General features: G+C 41.4%; 1 protein-coding gene across 1 annotated transcript in view; it reads right to left on the reverse strand.

Annotated features, from left to right (window-relative positions):
- LOC118548437 (sodium-dependent phosphate transport protein 1-like) overlaps nt 1–12,309 on the reverse strand; it is a 33,259-nt gene extending 20,950 nt beyond the window's left edge. Inside the window, exons 1-5 of the mRNA XM_036112372.2 lie at nt 12,282–12,309; nt 6,992–7,164; nt 2,716–2,949; nt 2,544–2,631; nt 2,107–2,193 (exon numbers count right to left, since the gene is read on the reverse strand). Of these exons, the coding sequence (XP_035968265.2) occupies nt 2,107–2,193; nt 2,544–2,631; nt 2,716–2,949; nt 6,992–7,164; nt 12,282–12,309 (610 nt within the window). The remainder of the gene's footprint in view (nt 1–2,106; nt 2,194–2,543; nt 2,632–2,715; nt 2,950–6,991; nt 7,165–12,281) is intronic.
- Between the last annotated feature and the right edge of the window lie 8,689 nt (nt 12,310–20,998).

A 20,998-nucleotide genomic window follows, 5' to 3' on the forward strand; every position in this document is an offset into this window, starting at 1 on the left:
TCCATACTACAAGAAGTTTTAATTCGTTATGTGTAGAAATTCTTGCCTTCCCCGTCATACTCCATTTACATCTCCTGCAAGCAGTTTTGCCTGCCCTTCGTTGGCCAAGTCTAAATTCAGTGGATGTGCGGGAGAGTTCTTCCGTGTCTGAAAAGCCCTGGTGGTTTTTAAGCAAACAATTCTGGGAGTGATGACTAGGAGTGATGGCCGTGGGCTCTGAAGAGTACATAATCTTGACCCCACAGACTCTACGAAAAGGGCCTAGTTGGAGGAAGGCCAAGAATGGGCTCAGTGCGGAATCAGGGCAGCTCTGATGGAAGCTGTAAATGATCTTGTCAAGAGGTGTCTCAATGATGGGACACCTGGGTGGCTCAGTTGGTTGAACGTCTGCCTTCGGATCAGGTCATGATCCTGGGGTCCTGGGATCGAGTCCCGCATCAGACTCTTTGGTCAGTGGGGAGCCTGCTTCTCCCTCTGCTTGCCACTCCCCCCTACTTGTGCTCTCTCTCACACACAAATAAATAAATAAAATCTTTAAAAAAAAAAAAAAAGAAGTGTCTCGATGGCAGAATGGGTCAGACACGAGTCAGATAGAAGTTGAGGAGAAGTCTGGGAGGTTGGGGCAGTGGGTACAGACAGGTTGAGCAATAATTTCCACTGTTCAAAGGGAGGTGACATGAGAGAGAAGGCAGGGGAAAGGGAGCCATTTTAGAGAATTGAGGAGACTAGAGAGGTTTTGAGAAGTTTGAAATAGTCTTTGTGGAGGGAAACGGCCGTTTTAAGCACCAATGTGAGTTTGTGATCTGATTTGCTCTTTTGGGAGCTTTTCTCCAGCAATTAGAAGCTGCTCAAAGGCAGATGTTATTTTGTTCTTTAAAGCAGTGTGGATTTAGATTTATTTAACTTCATTGAGAAGAACCTTCAAATGGAACAAAACCTCTTGGTTTTAGTCTTGCCTCTGCCATGAACTGGAGCCGGCCATTTGGCCTCTGTGGGCATGTCACGATGGCTCATGGTAAAGACTTGTGGAGGCAGATGCCTGAATCCCTACCCTGCTACCCTCTAAGCCTTTCCCCCCATTCCAGGTGCCTCCAAATGAGGCAATTCGTGGGAAAGCTGCTGAGCCAGGACAACGCATAGTGCCTCTCTCTGAGCTTCATGGAGCCACCCATGAGAACTGCAAATGACCTATGTTGCCGTACCCACGTGTATGACATCGGAATAGGAATACACGATGAGTGTAGCAGGTCATCCAACCTTTGATCAGCACTGGTGGGCGGCATTAATTATTGAGCTTGTCTTTCATGGAGCGCAAACCTCACCTCCCTATAATTTCTGCGGATTAGTTTTAATTTTGTAATACAGAGCAGGTGTGAATTTCTCTTTTATGCATGCTCTCTCAAGTTTTCTTTTCCCCAGGCTAGACAGTCCCAGTATTTTTTGGCCCCTTTCCTGGTTCAGGGCTTGGGTACTGTCACTATACTGATCATTACTTACTACTGACGGCTAATTTAGTGATGAAGAGCAATGGCATTTGGAGGATGGAAGGCATGTGTTCATATTATGGCTTTGCCATTTGCTCACAGTGTGCATTGGATGTCTTCCGCTTGTCCCTCTAGACCCACTCTTCACCCTTCGGTGTCCTGCGTTGGTCCCAGATGGCTGGCTTGAATGAACATCAACAGGCCCCTGGGTAGACTGCTTTCTAGATTGATTTGGCAAGCAGCCCAAGAAGAAGGTAAAGAAGAGAGAGTTGAGTGGGATTGGGGTGTCTTCCCCTATGTATCTCCTTCCTAGCATTGCTTCAGTCTGTATGCTCCTTTTTATGAACAATAGTGGGTCATCCCTTTCCCCAGAGGTTTCATATAAGGGGTATGGGTCTCTAGTACCTACATTATAGAATTGCAGAGGTAATGTACAATAACACATGTATAGTTCTGCTTGTAATGTGAAATTAATGAATGTTGACTTCTCGTTTTCCTTCAATGAGATTCATGATTTTAAATATCATTAGCGTTATATAAATTATTACCTTATAGTCAGTTTTTATTTTTAATTTTTTTTCAATTCTGAATAACAACTGGGATGTTATAGACAGAGACTTACCAAAAATGTAGAAGACCATGGGCCAGCCCAGGGATTGGCAGATGAATCCAGTCGCAAGCAGAACAATGAAGGACCCCAGCAGAATTCCTAATCAGGGGGCACAAAGAAACCCCTAAGGAGCACAGGCATCTGAGAATAGAGATAATGTAGCCTCACGGTAGAAATAAACAATTTCCAGTGAAATACATTTGTAAGGATAACACTGAGCAGAAGAAAAGAATAAAACATTCGCTTTTCTCTTTTTTTTCCTGTTGTTTGAGGTAAAGGAGCCTTTTCTTCATTCGAGACAGTTTCCACATCTTTAAAGCGAGGACGCTGGAGCAGATGGTTTCCAAAGCCCTGGACACTTCGAAACACACATCTTTTACAGGTCTAGGAAGAACGTGCTAGAATAAGATGATAGCGGGACTCAAACATTCTAGGCCCTGCGTCATTACCTGATAGACTCAGGGAGGTGAGTCGGCCTCGTTCCAAGGGAGGAGCCCACTTGACCCACGTGACGTGCTGAGCTGCCAATACCGATCCCTGAAATCAGAAGGATTGGGACATCCGATCTCTGATACTTTCTGTGAATTTAAACCCTGTTCAGTTTTTGCATTATCTTAATACCTGGGCTGCCCCCTGGACTACTCGGCATGCCAGGAGGAAAGCTTCTCCACCTTCAGCCGCCATTGGCATTAACAGGCTGAGTAGAGAGCTGAGGAATAATGCGGAGCCGATCATTTTCTTGATGGAGTATTTCTCAGACAAGTATCCGACAGGAATTTGGGTGATGATTACACCATAAAAGATGGAACTGAAGATGATACCCTGGATTTTAGGACTCCAGTTATACACGGGGTTCTGAAAGAAACAAGGAGACACATGGAGCCACTCTGCATCCTGTGAGTTACTGTGATATTCAGGGATGCGGGGGACCTGGTCTGCCGGCCCACTCAGTGTAAAGGAGCTCCCCTCTGCCTCATTCTCTATCATGGGATCCTTGCTGTTCCTTTGGAATGTCTTTTCCTGTGTGTACTGACATGTAACCATGGTATCGTCAACTATAATGTAAAGTCCTTGCAGTCAAGGGCACCCTCTATAGCCCCAGGACAGCATGGACACTGTGTCCGTAGAGTACTACGCCCACCACAGTCATGAATGTCCTCTTGCCTTTTCTCCTCCTCTGACTCCTCCATTAAGTTAACCTCATTCACAGAACAACATTCCCCCACATCCAGACTACTCCCAGAGAGGAAAAAATAGTGATTGATCAAATCACAGAGAGAAAGTCTCGGGCTGAACTGGAAATAATTGGGTGAGACAGTGAAGGAAGAAGGCCATTTCTCTCTTTTTTTTTTGGCTTGGTTTCTTTTCTTTTCTTTCTTTCTTTCTTTCTTTTTTTTTTTTTAAAGATTTTATTTATTTATTTGACAGAGAAAGACGCAGTGAGAGAGGGAACACAAGCAGGGGGAGTGGGAGAGGGAGAAGCAGGCTTCCCACTGAGCAGGGAGCCCGATGCGGGGCTTGATCCCAGGACCCTGGGATCATGACCTGAGCCGAAGGCAGACGCTTAACGACTGAGCCACCCAGGCGCCCCTCTTTTCTTTTCTAAAATGTTCTAAATGTCTTCTTTTTCCATAATCCTTCCCTGAGTTCTGTCAACTTATTCGTCTTCATTTGTCTGCCGGCAGAGCATAGTGCTGCCTGGCCATCTTGGCTCTGAGCTCCTGTATGTTCTTCTCTGCGGTTCTCCTTCCTTAACTGTAATTGCGTCCCTAGCTTTTAGGTTCCTTTTGTAATTTCAGGTTACAATTTAGATCTGCTCTATGGAAACAGTTTTCTGGTGAGTCTTCATATTTGGGAATAATTACATGCTATATTCTCTCATTTTTTTCATCTAGTACCTTTGTATGTCAGCAAAGAGAAGCCCTTTTCTGTGACTCACGTTTGAAGATCAGTTTCCCTGGATTACAGCGGGAGGTTCATAGGGCCTCCACAGCTCGAGCTCCCTCCTTTTTTGCTGATTCAGTATATGGCTCCTGTGAGTAGCCATTTCTCTAGAACATGGAGTTCTCAATATTGAAACCAAAGCAATGAAATACTACAAATATTTAAAGAATATAATTCAAGAGAAAATTTGGATAAAAAGAGTTTAAAAGATTTTTGAGGTACAAGTGACACATAACTTCATCTTTAATCTTTGGTATAAAGTGTACAAGTTGATAAATTTTTAATTATGTGTATACTCATGAAACCATCACCACAATCAAGGCAGTGAATGCATTCTCCACCTCCAGAAGTTTCCTTACTTCTTTTGTAATTCCTCCCTCCTGTTTTTCTCCCACCACTGATCTGCCTGTCACTATGACATAGTTTTCACTTTCTGAAGTTTTATATAAATGGAGTCATACACTATATATAGTTTATTCTACTCAGCATACTTATTTTGAGTTTCATCCATGTTGTTCTGTGTGTCACTAGTTCATTTCTTTTTAGTGCTAAGTCGTACTCTTTTTTATGGATGTACCATAGTTGGTGCATTCATCCATCTACTGATGAACATATTTATTGGTCTCAGCTCAGGTCTGATCTCAGGGTTGTGGGATCAAGTCCCTCGTGGGGCTCCACACTCAGCACAGTCTACTTGAGTTTCTCTCTCCCCTCTTCTTCTGCCCCTCCCCACCATGCTCTACCTCTGAAATAAATGAGAATCTTAAAAATAAATAAATAAAAATAAAGTGATTATTGAGGGGTGCCTGGGTGGCTCATTCAGTTAAGTGTCTGGCTCTTGATTTAGGCTCAGGTCATGATGTCAGGGTCATGATCTCAGGGTCATGAGATTGAGCCCTGCGTTGGGTTCCATGCCAGGTTTGGAGCCTGCTTAAGATTCTCTCTCTTGCTCTCCCTTTGCCCCTCCCCCCGCCTGCTCACAGGCTCTCTCTCTCTAAAATAAATAAATAAATAAATAATAAATACAGTGATTATTGATACAGTTGGATTAAAATCTGCCGTCTTTTAACATTTCTTTTATGGCAGGCCTACTGGCAATAAATTACCTCAGTTTTTATTTGTCTGAAATAGTTTTTATCCTCTTTCACTTTTAAGGTAATTTCATTGGATATAGAATTCTAACTTGGCAGATTCTTTTTCTTTCAACACTTGAAAGATTGTTTTCCCTCTCTTCTTAATTGAATGGTTTCTGATAAGAAGTCTTCTGTAATTCTTATCCTTGTTCCTCTGTAAGTAAGATATTTTTCCCTCTGGCTTCATTCAGGATGTTCTCTTTGTCTTGGTTTTCTGCAATTTAAATATGTATGTCTAGTTGGTTTTTCTCGTTGTTAATTATTTATCTTTTTAGTATCCTGTGTGGTATTCTCTGAGCTTCTTGGACTGGTGGTTTGGTGTCCACCAGTAATTTTGGAAAGTTCTCAGCCATTAATTTTTTAGATATTACTTCTTGCCACTCTCTCTTTCTTTTCTTTTCTTTTTTTTTTTTTAAAGATTTTATTTATTTATTTGACACAGAGAGAGAGAGGGAGTGCGCGAGCGTACAAGCAGGCAGAGCGGCAGGCAGAGGGACAGGGAGAAGCAGGCTTCCCGCTGAGCAGGGAGCCCGATGTGGGGCTCGATCCCAGGACCCTGAGATCATGACCTGAGCTGAAGGCAGACGCTTAACCAACTGAGCCACTCAGGTGCCCCTCTTTCTTTTCTTTCTGGTATTCTAGCCATTTATATGTTATGTTTTTTTGGTTTTTGTTTTTTTTTTAAGATTTATTTATTTGAGAGAGAGAGCAGGGGAAGGGGAAGGAGAGAGGGGGAGAATCTTGAGTAGACTCCCCCTGAGTGTGGAGCCTGGCGTTGGGCCAAATCTCATGATCAGGAGATCATGACCTGAGCCGAAAGCAAGAGTCTGACACTTAACCAACTGAGCCACCCAAGCACCCCTATACCTTTGATATTATCCACAATTCTGGGATATTCTGTTAAGCTTCCCTCCCAACCCCTCCTTTCTCTTTCATTCCCGCTTGAGAAGTTTCTATTGACCCATATTGAAGTTCATTGATTCTTCCCTCAGCTACGTTGAGACTACTTATGAGCTTGTCAAGCACTCTTTATTTATGTTACAGTTGCCTGGATTTCTATTTCTTTTTTATTCATTCTCATAATTTCCATCTCTACTGACATTACCCATCTGGTATTATGTGTTGCCAACTTTTTCCATTAGAGACTTAACATATTAATTATAGTTATTTTAAATTCCCTGTATGGGAATTCCTACATATGTGTCATATCTAAGCCTGGTTCTGATGATTATGTTAAAAAAAATTGAGGTGCAGTACATCGCATATAAAGTGTTATTTTTAATGTAAAAAAGGTGACAATAAGAAAGTATGTTCATGTTTGCCTGTGCATTCATAACAGAACATAGGAAGAGTAGAGTGAAAAAAATATTCTTCCCATTCATTTCCACTTTTTTCCTGTTCTACATCTTCTGACAGGTAGCAACTCATTACCTTCCAGAGATGAAATTAGTGAAGCATGTAAATATACTGCATATTCAAAAACTTTTAAAGAAAGAACATGTCTTTACTTCTGCTCTGGTTTGAAATGCTTTCTCTTTTTCCTCTTATCCAAACTTCTCAATTCTAGGGACCCCAATGCTCAGTTTTTATTCTTCTTCACATAGAAGGATTCACATAACAAAGCCCGTCACAAACATTAAGGCGTGCTCTAATCATGGGACATGTTTAGTTAGGTTACTACTAGCAAGACAGATGAAGACTTGAACTTCTTTTTGTAATGATTACTGTCCCATCAATTATGATAACGTTCAACCTCTACACAAATTAATGAGCAAGATAGGATTTTAAACATGTGACTATGGATAATATTTTTCGTATACCTTTCTGTGATCCAGGTGCTCCCCTGTGGAGGTGTTGGGCAAACCGTGAGCATCTGTGCTGTTCACCATGGCTACCATTGTGAGGCTCAGACACATATGTTGTGCCATGATCACAACGTTACAGAAATGCAAGAGGACAGATAATCCATAGCGGAAGGAACAAAAACTTGGAACTAAGAAGTAAAACAGAAAGTGTCCATTGTTAACACAGCTGAGATAAAACCATACAGCAACCTTAGGAAGGGCACTCAGAAATTTGGAACCATATACACCTGACATACAGTAATATATATACATATATATATAATATATAACCATATATATATTGAATCAATTATATATATATATATATATATATATATATATATACACCTGACATACAGGATTACGTTATGGAATCCTAGGTATTAATTTAAATTTTTTATTATGAAATTAAATTTAAAATTTTATTGTACCTAATGGCCTTTAAGAAACTATGATACAATAAGAAGCTGTGCGATTGATACAATAGTCCCATACTTCCCTACAGTATAATCCCAACAAGAATGTCTCAGAAAATTAAACCAGTCCTCCAGATACTTTGTCTCATGCCTGTTTTAATGGGAGGACTTACAAATACTCTGGGTTAGTCTTGGAAGTAAGTGCCCTTAATAACAGCAAAGACTTTCTTTGAAGGAAACTGTTTAATTCTCTAAATTTGTATCAATAGTCTATGAATAGTCATATAAGCACCCTGCAGAGAAAAAGTGCATTTAAAAAAATGTAATGTACTTATTGAGGTAGTTTCAAACTAGAATAATCAGTGTAGTATTGGTGTAAGGCCAAACAAATTCATCAGCGGAAGAGAGTAGGGGGTCCAGAAACAGATGCATAGACATGGTCAAACGCTTTTGAATAAATGCACTAAATGCAATATAACAGAGGAAAATAAAGTCTTTTTCAACAAATGGCATTTTCCCAAGAGAAATAGCAACATAGGTCTACAAAAAGATTTGTACCAAAATGTTTATAGCAGCTCTATTCAAAATAGCTGAATGTTTGGAATGGATGAACATACCGTGTTATATTAATATAACGGACATTACTCAAAAATAGAAAGGCAGGAAGTACACACTCAGCAATCTAGATGAATGTCAACAAAAATATGCTCAGCTTAAGAAGCTAGACACCAAAAAAGTGCATACTAGAGAGATCTATTTTTATGAATTTAAAAACAGGCAAAATTAATTTGTGTGGTTAGATATTATAACAGCAATTTCCTCAAGGCAAGAGAACCAGAGAGAACCTAATGGGAATTTAATGTAATGTTCTAAGAGTCTTGCTCACAGTTCTATGCATTTGTCAGAATTCATCTAAAGGTACACCTAAGATCTGTGATTTTATTGTATATAATTATACTTCAATAAGTCTTAAAAACATATTGAGAAACTATGATCACGGATCAGATTGGCGTAGATCCAAAAGCACATTTGTTGGCCAGACCCAAAGAAGAGAAGAGAGAACCTACATTGTTAGAACCCAATGGAGGGTAATTTGGTGTCTCTTTAGTTACATTTTTTTATTTGCCTGTGGTTGGTGTAAAGAAATGAATTAGACTTTTAAAGATACTATATCCAACCAGGTAGCCAAAAGTTGCTATTGTTTCTAAAAATACATCTGCTAATTTGCGGGGGTGTGGGGGGTGTGGGGGGGTGCTGTTTTATGTTGGGAATATGCAAATAATGATGATTTTATTTCTTCTTTTGTTATCCTCAGATCTTTAATTTCATGTTCTCCTTGGATCAGAACCACCAGTGTATTGTTGATTGCACCAGGCATCCCTGGGTTTTATACCATTGTTCCTGATTTACACGGAGTGGTTCTAATGTTCCTACATTTCAGATAATGCTTTGTTGAAGGTTCTGTTGTAGATAGACTTTACAAAGTGTGCTCATTTTCTATTGTGTAAAAAGAAAATTTCTGCAAACGTAATGGCTTAAAACAACACCCATTTATTAACTCACAGTTTTGTAGGTCAGAATGTGGTTGGGTTTTCTGTTCATGGTCTCAAAGGCTAAAAAATCAAGGGTTCGGCCCGAATGAGTTCTCAGCTGAAGGTTCTGAGCAAGGGTCCATTTCCATTTTCATTCAGGTGATTGGAAGAATTCCGTTTTCTATGGAGGCAGAACTGAGGTCGCTGTCTCCCTGCCAGCTATCAGCTGGGAGCTGCTTACAGTTGGTGTGACTGGTCACATGGCCTCCTCCAACTCCAAAACCAGCCAGGAAGAATCTCTCTTACGTTGAACTCTCTCACGCTTTGAATCTCTCTAGCTGCTTGGTCTCTGACTTCTAGACCCAGATTTAAGTTCTGGGTAATTTCCTGGGTAATTTCCCTATTTTAAGACCAGCTGATTTGCGACCCTATTTAAATCTGCTAAATCCCTTCAGGCAGGACCTAGCTTAGTGTTTGCTTAAATAACTAGCGGAAGGTGCGTGTACACCAGGGGCCAGAATCTTGGGGGTAATCTTAGGATTCTGGCTACCACAGCCCACCCTCTGGTCCTTAAAAGTCTCATCTTATAATACAGTATCAGCTCAACTCTGTCTCCTCCTCAAAATCTCATTAGCTCAAAGTCACAAATCTTATCATCTAAATGATCTAAAACAGAAGTGAAGGAGGTTCATGCTGGAGCATAATATTTCTGTATCTGTGGACTTGTGAGAGGAGAGGCAAGCCCTATGCCCCCAGTACCCCTGCCATACAGGGGTGGGGCAGGCATTGGGTCACTGCTGCAGAAATTCCAGTTCCAGAAGGGGGAGAGGGAGGGTAAAAGGGTGTTGCTGACTCATAAGGTTTTGAAGTTCAGCTAGACAAATGTTGGATATACTGCTAAGTGGAATTACACTAATGCCTGGAAAATTCGTTTTCTGGACTGATCTCCTTTTGTAAACAGATACAAATATTAAATGAAATATATTTAAAATAAAATATTTCAGGGCATCTGGGTGGCTCATTTGGTTAAGCATCTGACTCTTGATTTCAGCTGAGGTCATGATCTCAGGGTCGTGAGATGGAGCCCTGCATTGGCTCCGTCCTGGGCATGGAGCCTGCTTGAGATTCTCTCTCTCCTTTTCCTTCTGCCCCCCCCCCCCCAAATCAATCAATCAATCAAATCAAATATTTCATTAGAAGTATGGATGATCTGCCAGGAAAAATGAAATATTCAGGCCAAGGGTTCAGTGGAGACAGGCTCCACGAGGCATAGACTGATCATTGAAGGCAGATTTTTCCCTGAAGACATTTGATACCAGCTTTTTTGTTTATTTGTTTTTGTTTTTGTTTTTTGCCTCCCAGGGCACAGGGACAACAGGAGTCAAGTGCCAAGGCCATGGCAATGGGAGGGTCTAGTAAGAGACCCTGTTCTCAGACACTTAGATGCCAAAGACCTACTGACTCAGTGAGGGCTGAACACACTGCCCCCCACCTTGCCAGGGGGACTGTGGAAACTTGCTCGGGGTGAACGAGCCCTGGAATTCAGCAGAGGAAGAAAACAACTCAGTCATCAGCCAGTCCTTCCTTTGGCCTACAGCCTAAAACTCACTGTCCTTGGGCCATCAGAAAAAATGTCTCCAACCACACACGTACACGCACACACTGAGGATGGCTTGCTCAAAAGCTTTCTAAACCCACTCTTTAAAATCAAAAGGAAAGTGAATGGACCTGGAAAACTAACAGAAATGCTGGGGGGAACGTCCCTGGAGGAGAGAAAGAAAAAAAAATCCTTCCAGAGAGCAAAGGGGAGGCAGTCCTCACCATATGGAGAGAAGGACTTGATGTCATTGTCAGTTAGGGATGCCTTTTGAGTTTATGCACTCGTCTCCTCCACATTGCCTCAGGAAGAACATGAACTAATTCTAAATAAACCTTGAGTTAAAAAGTAAACCAAGAGAAATTCCAAAGTGTTTGGGATGAGCAACACTAAGATACTGTGTGTTCAACTCATGGACAGTTAGGGCCAAAGTACACCCCTGAGGGTATTTATCAAAAAAGAAGAAAGAATTCGAAGACAGAAAAGTAACAAAGGAACAAACCCAAAGAACTGAAAAGGAAGGAAATGTTAAGAAAAAGGGCAGAAATCAGTAAGCTATATATATATATATATTGGTTTATATGCTTTATATATATATATAATATATATATATCAGTTTATATGGTTTCTATGTTTATATGTTTTGTGTATCTGTATATAAATTTGAATATAGATTAAATGAACAATAGAAAACTCACAACCCCTAAATATAAAAAATAACACAAGAAGAAATTTAGAAGTTAATAGACCACTCATCTTTACCTAAATTGAAAAAGAATGTAATTCTTTGCCTGCTCCCTCTCCTGGGATTGTATTCCCCATGACATGCACATAACTCTAAGACAATAGTGGTAATTTCTTATTGTCCTTCCCCTGCCCTGCTCAAAATAAACAGTTTGTCTAAAAAAGTTTTCAGGATATGCAAGTGTTGATGTCCAAGGATGCAGTGACTCAAGAACATTCATCCTGCCTAGCTTCCATTCAGGGATCTGTCTCTTTCTCCTTGAGATGGAACAAAAATAGTGCACCTCTTTCTGATATTCTCCACCAAGTGATTAAACTGACAAGTATACAAGAAGCAAAATAACTTAAAATATATGAGTTCTTTTTATTTGCGGTTTTTCTAATGGAAAACTATAGCAGGACTAATTTTTTTCACCTCCTTTCCTGAACAATTCTAAGACCACTTATATGTTTCTTTTTAAGATTTTATTTATTTTAGAGTGAGAGCACAATTGAGGGGAAGAGCAGAGGGAGAGGGAGAAAGAGAATCTCAAGGAGACTCCATGCTGAGAATGGAGCCCGACTCACGGGGCTCAATCCCACAACCCTGAGATCATGACCTGAACCAAAATCAAGAGTCGGATGCTCAACCGACTGAGCCACTCAAGCACCCTAACACTTTATATGTTTTTATGGGAAAATCTTCTCACCTAGAATCTATGATGTCTCTCTCAGTCTCTCTCTCTCTCTCTCTTTTTTTTTTTTTAATAGAAAGAGAGCTCTCATGCACATGGAGGGGCAGAGGGAGAGAGAGAGTCCTAAGCAGACTCCATGCCCAGCACTGAACCCTATGTGGGGCTCAGTCCCACGACCCTGAGATCATGACCTGAGCTGAAATCAAGAGTCGGAGGCTTAACTGACTGACCACCCAAGCACCCCTATGATGTCATATATAAGAAGAAAAAAGCCTATGCAGTGGGATAGAGAATAATTTCTACCTTTCCTGGGAGGGAAGTGGTTATCCATTTGCGTAAGGGGTTCCAGTTTCTTCTCTTCTTGTTGAGGGGTGTGGTCTCCACTGCAAGTGTAAAACATGTTGGTATCAGCATAACGCAGGGAAGAACTGACCAAAAACCACCCAGTACTCCTTTCTGATTTAAAACACGCATCAGAGGGAAGCTTGCTCCGTACATCAGTACCCATTTAACTCAACCATGTGCTTCCTTTGACATTGCGCTTTTATGCTTTTTTAGTTGACTAAAAATATACACGCCCCCCCGAAAACTATTTAAAAAGAACAAAAACCCTGCTAACCCGTAATTCTATGTCCAGTGAAAATATCCCTCAAAAGTGAGACAAACAAACAAAAACTGAAAGAATTCACTGATGGTAGACGTGCCCTGCAAGGAATGTTAAAACATGTTTTTCAGGCAGGAAGAGATTGCTCAAGGTCAGAAACTTGAATGTAAAAAAGGACGTTGGAAAGGAATAAGTAAAGTTAAATAAATTATTTTTCTTATATCTTAATAGGGTTGAAGAATAACTATCTGCTTATTAATTTTGCCTTCTCGAGGAGAGCCAGGTCAACCCCCTTCCTGGACAGACCAGCCACTGCGCTAACGGGCGCTGGTCATGCCCTTGGCTACACCTTGAGCTTCAGCCACATCAGTTTGACCAGATGCTCAAAGGATAAATTCCTAAGGTTGGATTTGCAAAATATTTTGAATGAGCAGCTGGTCAACCACCATTATCCCATGCTGAAACATCTTCTGGGACTGCTGTTTATTTCAAAATACACGCAAGTGCAAGCACACATAGCCACACACCACACACATACTACACAGACACACACGTGCTCTGTACACACATACAACCACACACACAAACACATCTCAGCACAACACATATATATAAACTACACACACCACACCACACGCATCACAAACATACTTACGCATACCTCACGCCACAGACATCCCATACCACTCACAGATACACAAGCACCATACAACACACACCACACGCTTCTCTTTCCTTGACTGTCCACACAACTGTCCACCTCACACTAATCCCTAGAAATACGTTCTTTTTACTTTTCCTCAGGAAGAATCTGTGGCAATACGTTTTCCCCCCAAATTTCCTGAGCTTGCTAAACACCCTTGATAAGATCTTTAACAGAGAAGCCCCCCTTATCACTCCGGGGAATTGTTAATTTCATTTAGTAGCAATATAAGAGTAAGACTGACCTGATTCGGGACCGACAAGCGATTCCTTCTTCCCCTGTGAAGCCTTTGAACTTGAAAAAAGTACTGAATTTCTGGATTTTCCAATTATTAGCCCCATTAATCCTTCACCCAATCCTTTGACTTCATTATGTCAAAGTTAAAAGGTTTAATTTTTAACTTCACTTTTACCTTTCCTTGAATCTTCAGATGAGGAGTATGAATCTTACAATCTTCCAGTGGACTAGAAACCTCCTGGAAATCTGCCATCAAGTTCATGACTATATAGCCAGACATGGCCGGTCTCCTCCTGCCAGGAGGGAGAACCGCACTGTTGCCTACGTGCTCCCAGGGTAGATGTTTTCTCTTGAGCGTGGCTCTGGGTATCCAGTACCCTTCTGATGGAAAGGCTATGGCTTTTTAAATGCCCCATAAACACCCTATTAGCTTTTTGTCTTCCTGCCTTCCTTTTTCCCTCCTTTGCCCTGCTCTTCTTCTCCCCTCCCCTCCCCTCGCCTCCCCTTCCCTCCCCCTCTCTCTCTTTTGCAAAGAACACATCTGCCCAACATTCAAGCTACTCAGAGAGAGGTACATTTTATTAAGGTCTTTCCTCCAAAGAAAGTGACTTCCCCCATAACTTCTGCAATGATTAAGTTCTCCTGGTTCCACCACCTATCCATAGCGATACCTGGGAGCACTTTTACTTTGGAATTCTTTGAAGTCAACCTACTGGTCGCAGAGGAACATCTAAGCCCTAAAATCAGGGATTTTGCATGATATATAGTTTCTTACATACTTAAGCATTTTTTAAAAGATGTGTTATTATACTTATAAGGGTCTAATAAAAGTTTGGCACATAGCAGATGCTCTATTAATTGACCCAGTCATTTTCTCTCTAAAGAAATGTTGAAAACCTTTAACCTATTTGCCCAAAAGACTCTGATGTCTTACATAATCAGTTGGATTTTTTCTTCATTGGAAATCCAGGTCCTGGCTATTCCTGCATGTTTGTACAGTTTGATGACAAGGTTGGCAGTTTCTGGCATTCTCTGGCCTTTTAGTGTTGGAGAGCCCCAGATCAGCAGTTGCTCAATGTCCATATTTTAAATAAACAGCATTCCCATCCGGTGTCAATGTCTCCGGTTCTCATTACTGATTACCCAGAGGGAACGATCTTCCTGTGTGCTGACCCCAAAGCTTTATGTTGTTCCGTGATATGCTTTTGAAATCACTTCTGGATTCTACCTCTGGATTCTGTGTTTCTTATTAAGTTTTTAAATTTAACATTGTATAGAAATTTCCAAACATATAAGAAATGTAGAAGAGTTTAATATAACCTATGCCCATTAACCAGCTTCAACAATTATCAATATTTGGCCAATCGAGTTATATAACTATATATAAATTATATATATATATATATATATATATATATATATATTTCTCCAATGGTTGTGTTCTGTAGTATTTTAAAGTAAATCTCAGATATTATGTAATTTCTCCCATAAAAAGTACAGCATGGGTATATGACTCATTAGTGCTTTAAAAAACATACCTAGTATTACCATCAGTGTATCTAATAAGCAATCATCTCTTAATATAATCTAATAGCTAGTCATTATGAAGATGTTTCCAATTTCTTCAGTTATCCTTTTCTCTCTCTTCCTTCCTTCTTCCCTCCCCCCTCTCTCCCTCCCCCCCTTCCTTCCATCGTCCTTCCTTCCTTCCTTCCTTCCTTCCATATTTGATTTATTTAAATGAGGATCCAAACAAGATCCACATGTGACCCATAACTGTTATGGCTCTCACCTCTCTTTAACTTTGTAACCATTCCTTCCTTCATTTTATATTTGCTGTTACTTAAAAACAACAATAGTAACAAAACAGGGTCATTTGCAGAGTGACTCTCATGACTGATTTGGCTAATTGCTTCCTTTTAGTGTCATTTGATAAATTCTTTATCCCTTATGTCCTGGAACCTGCTGGTATGTGGAGAGGCTTGCTTAGATCCAGGACAAGAATACTTCATGGGGTGCTGGATAATGCCCCGGTGTCAGCTTGGCTCATTTTTAGTGAGATAAGATTGCTCGGTGGGTTCAGATATTCTCAGCTTGATTTATCCACTAATGAAGTTCTCATCAATCTTCACCTGTGCACTTTGATGGCTGTTAGTAAATGCTGCCTAGATCCATTATTTTATTAGAAGTTGCGAGTGGTGATTTTCTAATTCTATCCTGCCTTCTTCATGTAGGAACTGGAATCTTCTACAAAATAGGAAATTTGCCTAATTGCGTATTTGGTTACCCTGAAACACAGATTTAATAGGAAAGCCAGGGGCTCCTGGGTGGCTCAGTCGGTTAAGGGTCTGCCTTCAGCTCTGGTCAAGATCCCAGAGTCCTGGGATCAAGCCCTACATGGGGATCCCTGCTCAGCAAGGAGTCTGCTTCTCCCTCTGTCCCTCCCCACTGCTTGTGTGCATCTCTCTCTCAGATAAATAAATAAATAAATAAATAAATAAATACAATCTTAAAAAAATAAGAAAGCCAGGATACTTGATGAAGTTGTAGAATAATAATTTAGTGCCTTAGCAAAGTTGACCAAGAAATTATGACTTCATGGGTTTTACTTTATGTGTTTCAATCTGTTGAGTACATATTTTTTGATGCTTAAATTTTCCCTTCTTTGGCCAGTAGGAGGCTATTCAAGCCAGTTTCTATCTATTGAGACCTGACCCTAGTTGTCTGGGAAAGCTTCCATGTTTTCTAACGCGCACACACACACACACACACACATTCCAGGCTCCTCTGGTGTATTTACTGTTCTCGAACCTGGGCTTTCTTATGGAATGCTGGTTCCTTTCAGTAGCAAGTAACATCCAGAGACCACACTCCAAATATTGAGCTACTCCTTGCTCCTAGGTCTCATTGCTTCTAGGCCCTTTCAGTGGAAGAACTTAAAAGAAGTATTTTTTTAAGAAAAAAACTACAAATTCTGTCTGATATTTCCAATTCAAATTGAATGTTAGAGTGATTTTTAAAACTTCTTTGACTTCATGTTCCTGAATCCTGAATTTTTCTCATACATTAAATATCTTGATTCCTAATACATAGAATTACTTTTTTGCTTTATGATAATATACCTATATTAAGGTTCACCAGATATTTATTAAGTGTCTACACTGAAGACGTAGAAACGCATGGCACGGCCTCGGACCCTCAGGGGCCTCAGCACGTTGGTCATATCCATTCAGTACTCTCAGCAACAACATTAAGAGCCTGTCATTAGCAGGATGTCTGGGTGGCTTAGTGGGTTGAGCATCCGACTCTTGATTTCAGGTCATGATCTCAGGGTCCTGAGATGGAGTCCCGGGTCAGCCTGCGCTGAGTGCGGAGCCTGCTTAAGATTCTCTCTCTCTCTCTCCCTCTGCCCCGCCCCCTGCTCACATGCACATGCATGCTGTCTCTCTCTCTCTAAACAAAACAAAACAAAACCCTGTCATTAACATGGGACATCCTTATAAGAAGGGGAAATTTTGACGAAGAGACATGTGCAGAGGGAAGATGATATGAAGACACAGGGGGAAAGACATCTACAAGCTAAGGAATTTCTGAGGCTCCCAGAAGAGAGACAGCATGCATGTCAACTCATTATCTCCACTCTAAGAAGGACTCCTCCTCCTGCATTCTCTGACTTAGCTGCTCAGACACTCTATGCAGTCTCTCGGGGTAGACACCCAGACTCAACTCCTCTCTTCTCCAGCACCCACCTAACCAAATGCCGTGACTTTTCAACTTTACCTCCTAAACATGATGCACGTCTCTCTTCTTCTCTCCTTGTCACTATTGCTTGTAGGGTACCCTTCGGGCTCTCTAACGTGGCAAACACGACCTTCATGTGCTGGTCACACCCACCTCCCTAACCTCATCTTCTGTGCTTTCCTAACTGACCATGCAGGCAGGTCCTTCCTTTCAGAATCCATCCTGTTTCTTGTCTCTGTGCTTTTGTACGTGCTGAGCTCCAGTGTGAGAAATCTTCCCGTAGAGCAACCCATTTAGCTCAGGAACTCCTTGTGGAAGGAGATCCCTCCCTGGGCTCTTCCACTTGGGATCGGAACCGCTGGGGTGGTCTCCCCCAACAGCCTGTATGTCCCCTGCTATTGTGCCCAGGGCAGCCATTGGGTCTGTCCTACACGTTAGACTGGAGAATAGTGACTGGGTCTAGTTTGCTCTCATGTCCCAAGGGCCTAGATTCTAGACTAGAGCAGGACCTCAGCCATTGTCTTCTCTGTCTCCTTGCCCTGGTTTTTCACTCAGAACCGTGCCCATCACATCACCTCAACATGAAATGACCTCAGGCTCTGTCACCTATGTGGTAAGGATCTCCATGGGAAGGAACCAAGGAAACGGCCCTGGCCCCCTGCACATGCTCTGACCCACTGATACCTACACATCACCATTTTACAAAAACACTGCTCCGTTTCCCATTTGGAGCTTTATATATGATTCAACCACTGAAGTACTAGTTGGATCCCAGAAGGAAAATACGGCAGACTCACAGTGGGTAATTTGAAGACAGTGTTAAAAGAGACAACTTACACAGGACTGGGAATGTGGTGCAGGCCAAAAAAGGCCTGAAAGGGGAAGAGAGAAGCCACCAGAAAGTGTGGAGGGACCAGTAGCTGTGAACTGTAGGGGAAGAATCAGCCCCCTGCAGATCCCACAGGGAGGGACTTTAGAGATAGATACTCTCTGTCCTCACTCTTCGGTCTCCATTGAAAATGCAGCAGAAGCCAGTGGACGAGGCATTGTGGATGCCAACCATGCAGGTCAGCCTCCTGGGGCCTAAACGGGATGAAGAGTGGAACACACAGGCGAGGGGCATGTGGACAATGTCCAGTCCAACAAATACAAATTAATATTCACTTTTACAGATAGGAAAAATCATCGTCCTACTGAGGTTACCACCCTCGATGAAGAGCTTCCAAACCTTGTTTCCTGTTTTGAGATCCAGAAACTGTGAGTCTGGCCTATCGGCTCTGCTCCAGCAGTTTCTCCGAATCCACTGATAATTCTGTGGAGACAACATCTTTGTTCTCCGCTATCACTTTATTGGAATTTTCATTCTTCTTACATTTTCCTCAAAAAGAAAGCTTAGTAACATAAAGAATTGATCTCAGATTTGAAAGAACCAGGTAAATGAAATTCCTTCTGTTGGTATTTTCATCACTAAAGGCTTCTCATTTGGAAGGAAGGTGCCCGGTGACTCTCCATCATATCAAGGTGGAATAACTAAGGAAAAAAAGTGACATAGAATTAAAAATTTAAATAGTGCTTCTCTGGTTAAATCCACAGACGAAATCACTATCCTTTACCTTCATAAATGAGTGAGTTTCCTCTCCTTTGCCCAGTCTCGGACAACTGCTTCTCCAAATATAAGGTAGAAGATCAGTCCTAGTAGGTTAATGGCAAACAACAACAAGAAGACATTTCTCCACCCAAATTCAGGGCCTGAGGACACAAAACCTCAAGTAAATATTACCCCTTTCATCCTTTTCTCTATAAGGCCATTTTAATAGTTTGCTAGTGGGTTTCCATTGCAGAAATTCATTCCCCGTGAGCAGCTTGATAGTTGGATAGAAATAATACGTTCAAAGCGCATTTGGAATAGTCTTAGTAAATGGGATTTAGGAACCTTTACAATTAACTTACAGAACTGCATTTGTCACTGTTTACCAAAGTGCCATACATTGTCTCTTTTGTGCAAATCATGACAACATCAAACACGCGGAGTGTTTTCTTCTTGCGTTGCCATGGCATGGTGGCAACATTGCAGGCTTTGGAGCTAGACAGGTCTAAAAAGGAAGATTTCTGATTCTATATCCTTTTAGTGGAAAGACTTATTCTATCAGATTTTCAGCTTAATCGTCAGGAAGTGATCCTCATAATTGGTGTGAGAATCAATAATTAAATGAGATTCCTGCATACGACATACCCATAATCATGCCTGCATGTGTCACACACTCCGGCACATCTATTTTAACTATCCTTCTGCGTGGGGATGGTTGTGTAAATGAAAACTCCAGAGTGTTGCAGAAGACATGGCAAGTTGCATCTATGCATGGAATCCTCACCTCATGACATCCGTAAGGCTGTGATTTCAGTTTTAAAGACTGAAAGAAATTGTTCTACATTTTTCTTTGCCAGGTTGATCTTCATGACAAAGCTGACCCACAATTTAATTGTATTTTCTAAAATGCAAATACCATCGGGGCGCCTGGGTGGCTCAGTTGGTTAAGCGACTGCCTTCAGCTCAGGTCATGATCCTGGAGTCCCAGGATCGAGTCCCGCATTGGGCTCCCTGCTCAGCGGGGAGTCTGCTTCTCCCTCTGACCCTCTTCCCTCCCATGCTCTCTATCTCTCATTCTCTCTCTCTCAAATAAATAAATAAAATCTTTAAAAAAAAATAAATAAAATGCAAATACCATCTTTATGTTACTACCTTTAGATTTGGCATTGTAAGAGTCTGTGACAAGAAAACCCTACCTGATTGAGGAGAAACCCATTGACGGTGGGTGCGAGGATTGCTGCTATGTATGCGAATCCCCTTGTGGCTCCCATGAGAAAACTGGAATGTCTGTGGGTGACAGGAATGTTCCAGGCTAGATCCAGAGAGGCTTCACAGTGTCCTTCAGCCTTGCTCTTCTAATTACATCAAAAAGGACTTGCACTGTGTACCTCTGTACACCTCTTACAATGGTTCATGGGACACCAGAAGAAATGTATGTGGTCTCTGCCCCCAGTCTCTGGCACAGAGCTCCTAAAACCCTTGCAATTTCCTGAGTGATGCAAGCGTCTTCTGTTCTAATGAGGCAACTCTCGGTGGCCCCCTGGATAGCTTCAAGACAGGGACTGGTCACCAGAAAGAACAAACCCTGATTAGAAGCTTGGAACCTCCAGCCTCATGCTCCATCCAGCTCTGGCTGCTTTTAAGATTTTATCTTTATCATTAGCTTTGAGCCATCTGATTACCATGTAACTTGGTGTTACTTTCTTCATGTTTCCCGTGCTTGAGGCCCATGGACCTTCTTGGGTCTGTGAGTTTGTAGTTTTCATTGACTTAGGCAACGCTTCACCCGTGATTTCCTCAAAGACTTCTTCTGTTCTCCCATACCACTCCTCTTCTCTGAGCACGCTGCTCTGCCCTCATGTTCTCGTTCACTGTTACTGTTCTTCTCATGGCGGTCCATTCTGGATGATTTATACTGCTATTTTTCGGTACCCTAATCTGTCCTTAATTCCATCCATATATTATAGGTTTCATGTCTAGAAGTTAGATTTGGGTCTTTTTAAAAAAGATTTTTCCATGTCTCCACTTAACTTCTGAACAAATAGACTTAGGTTATAGCACAGTTAGAATAGCTGTCTATTTTAATGCCCTTGTCTGCTAATTCTTAATATTTGTGTCCATTCTGGGTTGGTTTTCATTGATTTTTT

The sequence above is a fragment of the Halichoerus grypus genome, chromosome 9 (genome assembly GCF_964656455.1).
Source record: "Halichoerus grypus chromosome 9, mHalGry1.hap1.1, whole genome shotgun sequence".
NCBI classification, from domain to species: Eukaryota; Metazoa; Chordata; class Mammalia; order Carnivora; family Phocidae; genus Halichoerus; species Halichoerus grypus.